The following is a 15,527-nucleotide window of genomic DNA, read 5'->3' as shown; positions in this document are numbered from 1 at the left end:
ATTTTACAGAAGGATCCTGTGGCAGTACATCAGATTGCACTCAGTGAGTCAGAGCACACACATACCTGCAGGCATGCGCATGCCCACACACACATACACTCTCAGTACCTTTATAAATAAATAACACTACAAAAGTAATCCAGATAATAGATCTCCTATGAAACTGGCTCATTTATCTGCTTGAGATTGAAAAGGGATGCCTAATACTTCCACTGTTGTTTTGCATTTCTGTTTGTTTACTTCGAAGTTGATTGTTGCATCTGACAACCCAATGAATAGGAGATGCCCAAATGTTCATGAACTAGATGCTAAGTTACTATTCTGTCTTCAGTTTCCCTTTCTTGCAGGCACAATCATTAAATATAGCAACTGCTGATGTCTTGTATAGTCAGGTCAGTCAGATGTTAATGCATCATATGCTAAATGTGGCATTCTGCTTTCTTTCTAAAGATTTGCACTAATTAGATTGTTGGTATTCAGGATCTAATGTCATTAAAACTTTGAAAAGTACATGTCTTCTTCTGCTGGCCAAAACAAGTATAGTTGTTAGCATTACAAATATTTTGTGTAAAGATATATACAGAATTAATCCATTGATTTATTCACAGTAGTATTTGTACCTGGGCAGATTATATCCATGAATCACAAAAAGGAAGAATTATAATGTCTTTAGGCCCATCCTTTGGGGATTTCTGTACTATATGGCATGCGGTGTGTTTTTTACAGCAATACTTCATCAGTTTGTTTCCTGTACTTTAAGAGACAGTGCTTCCATTCTGCTCTTTGCTTTTCCTACTGATTTCCCACAGTAATTTTTTTTTCTTGATGCTAGTACTGAACATCGTGTTACCTAATTTCATCCCATTATTTTGTTTCTATCCCCATAAAGCAATTTTTCTTGCTTAATGGATTTTAATACACTTCAACCATATATTTATAAAGTCATTCTGCCTTTTTTCTGTCACCTTGTTTGCTCCTTAAACAATTTTTGCCTGACTTTATTTCATGCTCATTTGTCGTAAGTCTGTTTCCTCAGTTTTTAAAATGATGCTTATTAATCTTACCCAACTTCTTCTACTTTGTCTCTGTATATTTAGTGTTAAGGTACAGAGTTTGGAATGAAATACTAAGTGTAGTTTTATCAGAATCACAAGGGAGGGCAGCTGCATTGTTTCCGTTCTATAACATGATAACAGAAGCAGAAGTTGTGCTTGCTATTTTGTCTTAATTCACTTTAGTCTCATGTCTAAAATGACTGCAGTCCTGGATGCAGGTTACAGTTTTTTCTAGGCAACCCACGCAAGTTTGAGCCTGAAGTCAGCAGGCTTTGTTTTCTGACCTTGAGGTTAATAGATAATTCAGTGTGGTAGGATAAAGAGCTACAGTTTTCCTCCCTTCCATTAGCAAACCTCGGTCCATTTGTATTGCTGTTATGAGGAGGCACATGCTGATTTACTTTTTCCACTGTTTCATTCTTCTTAGAGGCTGCAGCTCAATTTACTGCATTCCTTGGATGTTTGACATGTCAATTAGATGTTATCGACAGTAATAGAAGGGTGGTTGCTGTAAATGTGAAGTTTTTACGAGTGGTCCATGAAATCATGCCCAAGGGAATGTAAGAGAGAAGAGCGATAAATAGCGTTACACCACTTGCTACAAAGGAACTGATTAATAGGGAGCATGATTCTGCCTCATATCTCTCAAAATATTTTTATGTATTTGCTGTTAATCAACTATTCCATTTGTACAAGAAGTTATATAATAAAAATAGCTTACAGACTGTCATAGGATTACAGGGGCAAGAAGCCCTCAAAGTTACAAACAGCCACCTCGTTGTATTACTGGATATGTTAATGTGTTGGATGGTGCTTCATCTTTGCTATCTAAATGGACATCAAGAGCAATAAATATCGGTAATGAGGAAACACAACAAAACCAATTCAACTTCTAGGATTGTGCATGTGTGTCTTCTGCTTGCATGCTCTATAGTGTACAGAAAAGTATGCAAATAAGAAGAATTCCTAGGTCAAGATACTCAAGTCTACAACCTCTGTATGCAACCACTGCCATCCACCAAGGGTGGAGGTGTAGATACCACACACACAGTTCCTGACACCGCATAAAAATTTAGCTCATCGTGTTTTGCCAGAAGGTTAGCAGCAAATTGCTAATCAATTTTTTTTTTTGTAGAATTTTGAAATATAAAGTGTATTTCTTGAAGTACAGAAAAACAACCCATTAAAATTTGTAGAATATCTGAGCAACCTATATTATATGAATACACAACTTATGCAATATAAAAATGCTACTTGATGCCTATATTGGCATGTGGATATATTTGACAAAAGTTGCTACATTTAGCTTTGCTGTTGCTTAATTTGACTATATTTTAGTGGGTTTTAATGTAATATTGTTTCTAAAACAGCAAAAATGTAAGCCCTGAAGCTGTGAAAGCAGAAATTCTGTAAGGAGTCTTTTATATTAGAAGGCTCTTAAAGAAGTCAGAAATTAAGTATAGACTTCAGTAAATCTAATTTATGTCAGAATTTTTAATAAGTCTGCTTTATCAAGCCCACATTTGTTTTCAACAATAAATCTCCACATTTAGTTTCTAGAATAAATCATGTACAATAACAGGTTTATCGCAGTTTAGTGAAGTGTTCTTACAGCTGTGAGGTATACAGCTATATATAGATATTTTGTTTGGATTTGCCATAGCAGTGGAGGGACCAATCATAACTACAAAAGTAACCTCAAGTTTTGTTCAGATTGTTTCTAAATTGTGTCTATTCAATATGGGAAACATTTAGAATAAAACTTTGGGGAGTTTTCCCAAAGGGGGTGGGTGGCATTACATACTTTCTTGTCAGTATATAGCACAGCTATGTAACAAACACTGCAACAGAAATTTTTTTATTTTTATTTTATTATCTCTTCTGTTAGTATTGCAAGTCCTTTTGTGTTTTTTCCCCTTAGTAGACACTGGATAAAGTATGTTATAGTTCATGGAAGAGATACCAAATATAATCAAGATGCATTATTAGGTGAGTTTGTTTCTAAGAGAGCTGCAGAAAGCAAGCTGTTACTTCAAGCTTCCACCTTCCTTGCATCCTTAGAAATATCAGGTATTCAAAGCTGCCTTTTGTGAGTGTGCTGTCATGATGACAGCAGGATAGATGGAAACTCAGCTTTTGGTCTCAGGTTTTAGTTGAAGAAGATAAGGGGTAGAACTGTGCTTAATTTGTCTTAAAAACTAAAATGTAGATGACCTCTGAGTCGTCACAGGCTTTCTCATAGTCCTCATTTCCCTTCGGTGGGGCTTGGGAAGCAGGATGAAAAAGGGTTGGCTGTGCCAGATACCAACTTTGACTGACTTCTGTGCTTTATGGATTTGACCCTCTGAATTAATATGTTAAATTACAGCTTTAACAGAGAGGTAGTTTTATTTCACTTTGTTTTTTAGTACTGTTATAATGGAAAACATGTTTTTTATAGGCAATTTATGAGGTAGCTGTAGATCTTTCTTAGGGGTATTTTATAAAGAAAAAATTATCTGTGTAACAATAACTGTTACGGGCAATTTTAGTGCATGCTTCTGTCTTTATTTCGTAGGTACTCCATAGCAGAGGTTAATATAATAGTTGGTAACAAATCAGGAGGTGTAATACTTACCACGCAGAACATACTACAGTACTTCTCGAGTCTCAGTTGGCTTGCTTCTGTGTGCGCAAAATGTTTTATTTGGCAGCTTCACCTACTAGTTACTAGCTTGCTGTCTTGTTTTCATCAGTAGTCATCAGACTGGTGCATGGAAAGACAACACAACTGCTCTTTCCTTTTGCTTTCATCTGCTTTTACAAACGTCTCCTTGCTCATCACAACAAATGCTGTATTTCATTAATAAAAAAAATGATAGTCATAAATGAAAAAGTCCACATCCAAATAACTAGGAAGAGCTTCTTCACTGATAAACTGAGGCATGTGTGGACAAACATTAGAAAACAAGATGGAGGCTACTTGCTGGTAATTGGAATTTTTCAAGGTGTGTGGTTAATTTCCACGTTTGCTTCCCGACTGTTTCACTTCTCTTCTTGGAGTGAGGAACAAAAAACGGAGCTTGTGTGTCACTTTGGAAAATGCAAAGCTGCAGCATGCATACACGAACCTCGCATGTTTAGCCTAAAGCAAGCCATGATATGAATATGATATGGTTATTACATCTTCGTGAATGTTGTATAACAGCTTTCTCTTTGGTCTTATGTCTTTGGCCTGAGCTTGGTGTCAGCTATAATCAGAGCTGCTCTGGTGATCCCACAGTGTGGCAGTATTTCTGTAATGCCAGAGACTTGTTAGAAAACCTCTGTAAGAGATAAGCTTTCAATTCTTTCCTAATTTGTTCCTTTTCGAAGAGGAGGAAATAAAGGTAAAGGGGATGGGTCACTCTTTATATCCCATTGTGTATAATAAATCTTTAGAAGGATTGCACGTTTTCATAGAGATAACTAGGCAAGAATTTAAAATGCTGAGAAAAGCCATTAAATTATCTAAGAAGTGAATTGCTATTTTAGAGCTATAGATAGCTTAAGCAATAGCAAGCTATTGTTATAATTTATGTGGACTTTTTTTTTTTTTTTTTGCATTCTTCTTGCAATAGGCTAATAAAGAAAAAGACAGGAAGAAACATGAAAGTGCAGGGGCTTCTAATGATTTTTTTTCTTCCTGTGAATAATATGGTGAATAGGTTGTGGGATGCACAGAGCCATTGAGTTTTCAGTGACAGCTGTTGCTGTTGGAGAAATGAAAGCACTTGGCCCAAGAGTCTGTTTATACATTTGAGCAGAGAAAGTGATTTTCATTGCAAGGAGCTCTAAGTGAGACGGGCAGAGTCAGAGAATAAGAGAGCAAAAGATAATTATCTAAATTATGTTCAGGCTATTATAGAAGACGAATATAGTTAAAATGTAATTAAATATGACAGGCTCACAGGATGCAAGCATGGCTTTGGAATGCTAATCATCAATTACTGCATCTCCTTAGGGGAGTCATGCAGAACAAGAGAGCTAGAAGTCGGATGGCTGAGGTGAGATGTAGAGTGTTAAATAAAACACCATAGAGCTGTAACAAGGCTAATTTCTTTTGGAAAATGGAACTGTGTTATCAGGAGGCCTTTGCTGGCCAAACAACATGTAGTGCTCTGCATTTCAGTTTGAGGACCCTAGTATAAATCTGAGTAGGCTGATAGTCCCTAGTCTTCTCTTAAAGATGACCATCCCAAAGTAACAGCTACAACTGTTGATGATTGAGCAGGAAATCCCAATTGAATCAACCACTAAGACATATGCAAAATCAGGAAAAAAAAACAACCTACACTTCTTGAATATTAAAAAATGCTAAACCCTGAAAAGCCTGGGTGGCATTCCTGCCCATGGCAAGGGGCTTGGAACTTGATGATCTTGAAGGTTCCTTCCAACCTGAGCCATTCTAAGATTCTGTGAAAGTCAATTCTATAACGGGTCACTAATAAGGAATACAGAGATGTAAAAAGTTCACAGATGATAATGTCTGTTTATGGGAGAAAGAAGTTCTGTTAGCCTTGTAATTGCCATGTCCTAGGTATAGAACGATGAAAGCATTGCCACTAGCTTGAAAGGTTTGTTTGCTTGGAAAGGGAATAGGGAAAATGCTTGGAAAGGGTATAGGGAAGCAAAGGTGAAGAAAAGACAGTTACTACACAGAAGTGTCTAATCTCAGACAAAAAAAAAAAAAAAGATGCTTTTGATATGTTTTAATTCTACTGTTACTTTTATACAGTGACATACGAATGCATCAACACCAGAGATATGCATAGAATTTGGAGAAAATTTTTGTAAAGACCATCAAAAGGAATTATGAGAGTAGAAGGACTAGCTCTTGTTAGGACAGAATAAAATAAGCAAATATACATGGCTTGACTACACCTTTGCAAAACATTTTACAAAATGAAAGTTCTGCAGAGAAATTGAAATTATTTTAAGAGTACCAGAAGAGGTAACTTGTAACAAAAGAAGAAAATTTAAAGGAAACTTAAAGCTTGCCTCAGATGTCGTTTGTTTAATTGAGGAACACCACTGAACAATTGTTATGGTTTGATACATCAATAGAAGTCTTAGTGAATTTATTTTATCAGCAAAAAAATAAAAAGAAATACAAAGAAAGCAGATATGCCATGATAATTTGTTGTCAGTAATCTTTCTTCCCATATGGTATAGTTATACTGCATAAATTATCTTTCTGCTGCACAATTATATTTGTACTGGAGAGGTATTTTTTATAAATACATATATATCGATGTTCTCAAATATACTGTTACAGATGAAATTGTTGCAGATTTTTACTGATGGACGTTTGTCTTCCTTATTTCAAAAGTGACTTTTTCCAAATCCATTTGGCTTGTTTTCTGTTTTGCTTTTTCCTTTTTGCTAAGGAAATAAATTAAGAGACCTGATGTTCTCATTATCCCATCAAGTACTAATTCTCCAGTGGCAATATTCTTGAATTTTAATAACTCCTCTACAAGCTGTGTATAATTTTGTCTTTTTTTCTCCAATGGGAAGGGAATAAAATGGACACACACCAAAATACTAAATATTCTTAGGACCTAATTTATTGAAAACCCTATCTCCTTCAAGTCTCACATTCTTTTTTTCAATTTTATTTATTTATAGTATTTTTTATCAAGCTTTGGTATTATTAAAAGAATACTTATAATCTGGATCGGTGTAGCTAAAAGAAAGGACTTGCAGTGGGAAGTGGAAGAACTTAGGAGGTTCCTGCAGTTGCTGGTCGAGATGAATGTTGTCAAAGGATTTTCAGAAGCCTTTTTCTCAACCTCTTGCTATTCATCGTGTTCTTCTCTATTACTGAATGGATGTGTTGTCTTTGGTGTCACTTCATATGACAGAATGTCATTTACTGCCATCCTGAGAAAATCTGCACTGAACTCTAGCAGTGCTTTTTGACCAGCACTCAGAATTGCTATAAAAAATACATTCCCATTTATATTTTATTTCGTGGTCCCTAATTAACCTTTTTTTCTTGTCGCAGAACACAAGCTCTGTCTTAGAGGCTAGGAAGGCATAGGCTGTTCTCAGAAACTTCCTTGGGGTTTTAAACCCTTTTTGTTTAGAACATCTTTAGAATATTTTACAAACCACTGAATTGAGAGTTCTGATTTTTACATCATCACTTTTCTCGCAGAGTCCACATGTAAATGTAAAAACATATACATTGTGTAAACTGTGGCAATACTTTGTTGTGAGAAATAGTGTCGTAATTGTCTGATTGTCACAGCCACTCATCTTGGGACTCTATTTCAAGGTTAAAAGCTAAGGGACTATGTAGTCTACATGTGGCCATGAAGATTAACTGAGTGGCTGTACTAGAGAAATATGAGAAGGAAACTTGAGAAGAATTGTTCTTCTGTTTAGGGAAAAAAATGCTTAAATCATGACATCCTTTCAGATCTTGAAGCAGTCAAGAGGAGTCCATTCTCACTTTATATTTAATTTAAAGCTTGAAGAAACAGCCTGAGCTTTAAAATAAGGAGAACATAGCCACATAAGGGATATAAATAAACTGTGAAGCGCAGAAAGGTAACAGCTGTACCTCTGAGGCCTGATTCAGACCTTGTGCTTCTATTACGATGAGTAACTATAATCACACCCATTACTTCATGCAGTAATACCAGTAAACTACGTGAAATTAGGTCTTAATCAGGCTCATAATCTTCTTTAAGCAAATATAACCTGACAGGATTGAAAACCTAATAGTCAACTAAATTAGACACAGAAATGCTATGTTTGTGTCAGAGATGATGATAGCTTTCTGCTAGGGTAAAATTCTAGTACGTGACAGCAAAGCTGTTAATACTACAAGGCTTTGGTGCACTCTACTGATGGGGAGTGGTGTTTTGTTCCAGTTTTGCTTTGGTCCCTTATTTCTTCTGTGAGTATTTCTGAAGGTATTTAGGACACACTCAGGAAAATTTCATCCAATGTTTTTCCTCTTCAGTGAGTTAATGTAGTTATACTTAAGTACATTTTGTCACCGAAGCCTTCCCTGGTAGAGTCTAGTTTTTCTAAACAGTTAAATTCTATATCTAGATTTACTGTTTTATGAATAAAAAAACAGTATTACATTCTAATATGTTTAGGCACTAATCTAATGCAATGGAAGACTGGCATCAAACCGAAGCCTCCAGGTCCCATTCTTTTCTCTGTTGCACTGTTAGTATGTTCTGTGGCCACAAAGCTGTGGTGGGAAGTGATGTCCTTTGCCTGCTGTTCAGGAGGCTCCATATGATGTGTCATATCTCACCCAAATTAGAAAAGTACAAATGAAGGCAGATTATAGTGTTCCCGATGTAGTTCCTACACTCCAAAAGTGACACTCTAGCTCTGGGAGGAGTGGTCTGGTCTCCCCACTGCCTTTGTGTCCGGATGGTGAATTGTCATAACACAAGCTGAGGAAAATGCTTTGTGTCATGCTTAGTGTCCTGGAAGAATGTGGCCCATACCAGGGAAGCTTGGATCCTCTGCCTCCACTACATGTTACAGAATGGAATGGAGAGGTTTGCTTGTTTGTTTTTCCTAGAGCTGTAATTTTCTTTAACTGAGCTCTGATGATTGATGATTTCTCATGAGTACTTAACAGATGCATTTACTTTTATTTATCTGATCTTTTGTTTATCTTACACAGCCAGTAGCACTGTCAAGGATTTTAGACTTTGCATTCGAATTGTTTTTTTTTTTTTTAATTTTTTTCCTATTACCATTTTCTTAACTTTCAGCAATAGTATGTGTTATTCCCGCATACAAATTATAGTAGTATAAGGTATGTATAAATACACATAAGCAGAGTCAAGGCACTTGAAAATAAATGTGAACAAATAGCACTCGAAATTCAGGTGATGAGAAGTGTTTCTGTTTGTCCTATTAAGTGATTATGTACTGTCATTTGAATGGATCCCCTGTAAATTTTACTTCAAGCTGTTGTGTTCATATCTAATATTTGTATGTCTTTCTGGAATTTTTTGTAGATCCTGGCAAACAATCACTTTTGATAAACAGCCTGCATCTTTTATCAGAATAGTTGGAACTCACAACACAGCTAATGAGGTAAGGAACTTCTAAGACAGCCTGTATTCTTCATGAATATATAACCGTATAGTTTTTCATATCTTGCAATGAAATTAATGATGCTCGCTAAAGTGTACGTGCTTTTTTTCCCCCTTCCTCTGGCAATCTGGCAAAATAAGAATGAATGCTTTCTGTATTTAAATATTAGTGAACTGTTATCATCTTCCCAGACTCTACAGAGTTGAAGGGCTGTTGCTAGTGTGCAGAATACATTTGTTTGGTTAGTTTTTACACACAAGGTACAGGAAAGTGTTTCTAGTTTTGACCTGTGCACAATGCCATCAAACATTCCTGTCAAGTTTGATTAGTATTTAAATTATTATTTATTTTGATGAATGATGAAAATTCTACTGCACTAGAGAAAGTTGTATAGGCTCTGATTACTTGGTTTTATGACTTTTATATTTTTAATGAAGAAAACATAAGAAAAATCTCATTCTTCATAAGAAACCTTATTTGCATATGATTCTCTTATAACTGATTATCTTACCCAGTAAATCAATTAACTAACAGTGACCAAAGAGATTTTTTCCATTAATTTTGTACAGAAAAAATGTTTCACAATAACCCAGTGCAACATTATCCTCTTTCTGTTTACTTGTGCTTCTGTCTTTTATTATTAAGCACCAAGAGCTGCTTCTGTGTTTTATGCATGCATGTCTACAGCCCACATGCATAGTTCAGAACATTGTACTTTCACCCTTTACAATGAACTGTAGATAGTGGTATTAGAGGTTGCCAGCTCCAGCAGTATTAAAAGTTAGGATGAGACCAGATGATGACCTCTAAAGGTCCTATCTAACCTTAACCATTCTGGTATTTCTGATCATATTTAGCATAAGGGAAAGCTAATTCTTAGGCATGGGCAGAATTGTCAAATAGCATTATGTCCAATTTTAGAGCTCCTATTGACAACATACGAGATGTCAACATCAGTTTTCAGCAGACAATTAGAAAGAAGCTGACCAGTACATGGAACCAAATATAACATTTTTCTTTCTAAGCACCATCTCCTGTAGTGTGTGGTTCAATCTTCATCAATGAGTTCTCAGAAATAGGTAATCAGAAACTGCCTTCAGGGTTGTTCTGCATGCATGAAGAAGCCTTTTCCATTACTGATCAGCATAGACAGTCCTATTTGCTCTCATGCCAATCTCTGTAGTTTCTCATCTCTTTATTAAAAAAAGAATATGAGGAACATTGTGTAAACTTAGCAAATTGGCCTATAAGAAACATTACCTCCAATTTGTAATTCTTAACGGTAGCTTTAAGCCCTGAAGAGTAACAGGTTTATGGGCTTTTAAACATAATGCTAATTACAAATTTGTTCTTGTTACAAAGAATTTAATATCCTGTGTAGTTATTTGTAAGGAGCAGTGCATAACTATAGTGAAATCTGTATATGCAAATTGAGTTTACGGCTATTCATGTAAAGGGTAAGTGGAACTATAAACCCGTGTTGCCATTCTAAGTCCTACCCTCTTTTATCTTTAAAAATTGTACCCCATTCTAATTTATTTTATTTTTCACACAGTTTATTCCTTCCAAAGCTTGGAGGAAGATTATTAGCATATACATACATATATTATTATATTTTTTTATATACCCTATTTGTTCTATGAGCACACAGCTGCAGCATACCTTTTAACTTTGAAGCACAGTCTGATTTTTGGAGTTACAAAAACAAACAAAAATGTAAAATTTCTCCATTTTGTGAATGTTTTCATCTTTTAAACTTGTATTTTCCTCCACCATATTTTTCATGTATTGAAAGACATAATCTACAGAGATTTTCTTGACCTGTTTTTTTCATATGTTAGAACGCGATAAAAATGTAACCTGTTTTTTTTTTGAACTTACACACATCCTACTTTAATAAATAAAAGATTTATTTTTCCTTAGTCCTTATGTTCATTTCTTTGTCAGAACAGGTCACCTGATACTTTTAACTGACTATATAAGTTTTGTCTTGTTATTCCTCTTCAGTAGTACTGACCTGGAAAGAGCATCTAGTTGCAAAAGCGAAAGCTTTGTCTTACAAATTACTGCACCAGTGTGTGTGTACTTGGCCTTCCTGCTTTGTATGTCAAACCTTCCCTAAAACATCCATGAGAAGTATAACATAACATTCATTAGAGAATGATGCTGAACTGTGATCTCAGCCTTATTAAAGTAAAAAATACAGGATTGTTTGTTTTAGTAATACTGGTCTTATATACATAATTTCAATATTAGATTAAGTAGATGAGCTCAATTGTACTTCTCTATCTTCTGCTTCTTTCATAAGCTGAACTCTCTATATGTTAAAGTGGCAGAGTAACTGAAAATGATGCTGTAAATTCACAGGCCTGTTAATTTTCCAGATGCTGAGATGACCATTAAGAGTTTAGTATGAAAGAAAAGGTAAAAAAATAAAGCTATAATTTAAGAATCAGGTACTTCAGATTTTATAGGCTAGTATCTGCTAAATTTCAGTGGTAAGTGTAATATATTTTAAAAAGCATGCATCACTATGTAAAGCAAAATTTTATATGGAAAACCTTATTGGTGTAAGGTACAGTAGTTATGGAATCTTCTGACTTGTGGATCTCCATCCTATTCATTAGACTGTACTTCCTTTCAAGAAATGCAATGCATTAAAGAAATGCAATGATGAGATATTGTTCTCTTCTGCAAATCCTGATGCTGATAAGTGTGGCTGGAAAAATGACAATAGCTGTTACTTTTAAAAGCGTAGGAGTGTGATGAGTATAAAAGGGACTTTTCAAGAAGTGTAGCTGAACACAAAAATTGGCTTCTCAAGAACTGTAACAGATGGAGAGAATTCATGCCACTGTAGAAATTAGTTTGGCTTCAGAAAAAGCTTACCAGAAGCAATGCAGAGAAAAGGCCATTTTGTGCACGTGTGTGTGTGGGGGGGTATGGGTGCAGATATATTTGTAGTCTGTTCATATATATATGAACAGATTATATATATGAACATATATATATATATATATATATGAAGACATAGCAGTACATCTTTATGTTAGCATCTGTGTATATGCGGAAATATAAACATGCATCGTTATGTATCTCTATAAAAAACTACAAGAACTTGTACGCTGAGAGGCACAAGAAAATATAATGGGGATACAAAAAACAGTGAATGAGAATATATTTTATTCATTCCATTCATGCTGTCAGTATTTGAATTAAAAACCAGCTATCTCCTCAGAAAAGACCCAGGCATTAGGCATGTCATTGTAGATATCTGTGCTATACACACTTGTGCAAGGATGGTCAAAAAGCATAATAGGATTTTCAGTTGTATTAAAGAAAGGTTAGAAAATACAATAGTCTGTAGTCTTCTATGAATGTGTAGTATACCTGTGTTTTGTTTATGGTATTTGATTTTGTCCACTTTAACTTGAAAGGGCCTGGGAAAGGGCAGTTAGGATTATAAGAGATTACCCTTGTTTGTGAGAAGAGCTTTAAAGATATGAACTACTTACAAGATGAATGATAGGAGATGTCATTCAAAAGTTACAAAGTTACATAATTAACTTAAGACCATTTTTAAATTCAGTTTTAAATGTTCATCAAAGTTTAGCTATAAAACTACAATAAATGACAAAACAGAAAATTTTAAAAGCAATATAAGAAAATACTTGAATTACTATATGGCAAAGCTGTGCAATTCATAGCAGTGAGAAATGATGTGGAAGTAAGTTTTGTAACAGTTTGTGTTCCTCCCTTTTATCTTCCCAAGCAATTCAAGAACAAGTATAAGTAAAAGTAAAATAGAAAATATATTGAAAAAAAATACTTAACAGATGACTTTCTTACTCAAGAAACAATCACCTGTACAGTGGTGCAGGTTGCCTTAAAATATCAGAAACTGATCACTGTTTCAAAGGGCATATTTCATGTGATACAGCGACAGCTTTCTTGGGCAGTCTGAATACATTTCTACATACTTTGGGATATCTCTGTAGAACTATCGTTGCTATTATAGAAGAAGGAGATCTTGAAAATCGAATCATATTGGTAATTATATAAATTTCACTTCTCGTGTGTATGAACATTCAGTCTTTGGAGGATGTAATTAGATCACAATATATGTTTAAAACAATTAACTTAATTGTTGTTTTCCAATAGCATGTAGTAGATATTTATGCTACTTGGCAAAGGAAAAAGTCATTTACAAATATCTCTATTTGCCATAGAACCATTTTTCTGCATTTTGGTGCCATAAGTAAAGGTTTGTATAATTTGAAGGCCTTCTCTTGCTCCACTCTTATTATGTCACTGCAATATTTATGACACATGGAAAGATGTTTTTGACCTCATGCTGAAACATTCTAATTTGATCAAGTACTGATTTGGCCTGCGTACTTCCAAGTAAATTTCATCTTATTTTGATCATGCTTTTGACAGCATTTAATTGTTTTGCTTTATCTTCATCTTTTGTTCTCTCCAGGTTTTTCACTGTGTGCATTTTGAGTGCCCAGCACAAAACGGTACCCACAAGGATGAGGGTTGTAAGGAAGTGGCAACAACAGAGGTGGGCACTGGTGGACAACAGCTTGTTTCTCGCCCTGTTCGAGCTGCAAGCACTAGTTCCCTGCATTCCCCTCCTGGATCCACCTCGCGTTCACATGCTCACCAACCATAAAGGAGGTTGAAAAAGGGAGCTTTTGCAGCCCCATTGACATTATATAAAATTATTCAGAACTTTCTTGTGCTGGTACCTTTTTCTTTCTTTTTCTCTGTGAACAAAGGGGACCGTGTCTGAAAGCTGGAAATGCTGAAATGGCAAAGGCTTTTCCCAAGGACATGAAGAGACTGCTTCACTCTCCTCAATTTGTTCAAATCAGGCTGGTCTTCAAGGGGGGAGAAAATAGGTCTTCAATCTTCATCAAGTACCCCACTAACACCTACCTCTCTAATCTAACCAAGGCAAGGAGAACAGAAGGAAAAAAAAAAAAAAAAACAGAGTTACAATGAAAATCTAAAATGACTTGAGCAGAATAGAAGGCATATGAAACAAATATTTATTCCCTGAAGGCTTCCATTAGCAAATAAAATGTTTAAGAAACACATCAGTATAGAATATATGTTATTTTTTAAAGTTATTCTTCATTCATATTTCTTTTTATCATGTAATCTTTTTTAAATTGTTTTAACTCTGTATCCCACTTTCTCTTATTTTTGGCTGTAGCAAATGCTGTGCAGTAGATTAAGGAAGTATCAAATATGTTTACCTGCTGAGATGCAAATTCCCTCATTCATCAGTGGGATGACAAGAAAAGCCTTCATGATATCAACAAACTAATTAATGGATGCTATGTTAATCTTGACCTTAGTTAACTTTTTAAAGTACAAAATTGTCATTTCTTATACTCAAAAAGAGAATCCCTAAATCAAACTTTCGTCTTGAGAAAAGCTTATTTTTCACTCATGAAGATGATTACTTAAATTTTCTTATGTTTCTAAGAAAACTTGTAACAGATCTTTTTTTTTTTTTTTTTTTTTTTTTTTTTTTGCCTTAGAAAAATGGAACTGCATCTAGTCACTGACAAGCAGTTGTTCTGAATACTAAAAGAAGAATTTTAAGAAACTTATTTGTATCCAAGACAAAATGCTTTACACTCTGGAGCTAAAAATTTAAAGGCCTCACATAAACTGTTCTCATAATCTTCAAAAAATACAATGCCTTTATACAGTATTGTAAAGGATCTGGCTACTACTTTACATCACAGAATTGATCTATGTCTGGATTAAATTGTGTACTATGCTTGTTCTGAGTGTTTCCACATTGATGAGAACACAGCCTCTCACTCTCCAGATCCACATGACTTTTAGGAAGAGCTCCGTGTTGGTCTTTCAGTATGTGATGAAGTGTTTTTGTATTGCGACAGTGATGTAATTGGCAAAATTATTTAGGAGGTTGATACTCCTCATAAAGCATGTTATGTTGGAAATGTCAGCTAACCAGTTTTACAAACTTGGAGTCTCCTCTGGTGACAGATAACCTTGTCAGAGAAAAAGAAAGCTAGTGCAGGATAAATATGGTTTTCCTTTGAGTAACCATACTGATAAAATGAGTTATATCAATACAGCAAATAGTATGCTAATCTGTCACACTACTTAATTTTAAAGAATTTCCTGACTGGTTGTGCTTAAAACAGGAAGAAATATAACAAAAAATAGCAAGGAATCAGTAGAAACTTCAAAGGAAAAATGCTTCTGCTTTCTTGTTTCCAATAAAATTGGCTAGGCTTCCTCAATAGTATTACACTATTTTTCATTGCCAAATTACTTTTGGGTTCAGACATTTGCGTGCAGTCCCCTCCTTTGCCACTGCCT

General features: G+C 35.0%; 1 protein-coding gene across 1 annotated transcript in view; it reads left to right on the top strand.

Annotated features, from left to right (window-relative positions):
- The window catches only part of BTBD9 (BTB domain containing 9), a 117,475-nt gene extending 103,320 nt beyond the window's left edge, over positions 1 to 14,155 (top strand). The window contains exons 11-12 of the mRNA XM_032185080.1: positions 9,077 to 9,155; positions 13,639 to 14,155. Coding sequence (XP_032040971.1) covers positions 9,077 to 9,155; positions 13,639 to 13,833 — 274 coding nt within the window. The 3' untranslated portion in view covers positions 13,834 to 14,155. The remainder of the gene's footprint in view (positions 1 to 9,076; positions 9,156 to 13,638) is intronic.
- Positions 14,156 to 15,527: the final 1,372 nt, after the last annotated feature.

This window comes from Aythya fuligula, chromosome 3, assembly GCF_009819795.1.
Source record: "Aythya fuligula isolate bAytFul2 chromosome 3, bAytFul2.pri, whole genome shotgun sequence".
NCBI classification, from domain to species: Eukaryota; Metazoa; Chordata; class Aves; order Anseriformes; family Anatidae; genus Aythya; species Aythya fuligula.
Note: the sequence above shows the minus strand (reverse complement) of the source record. Positions and strands in the feature narration are given on the sequence as shown.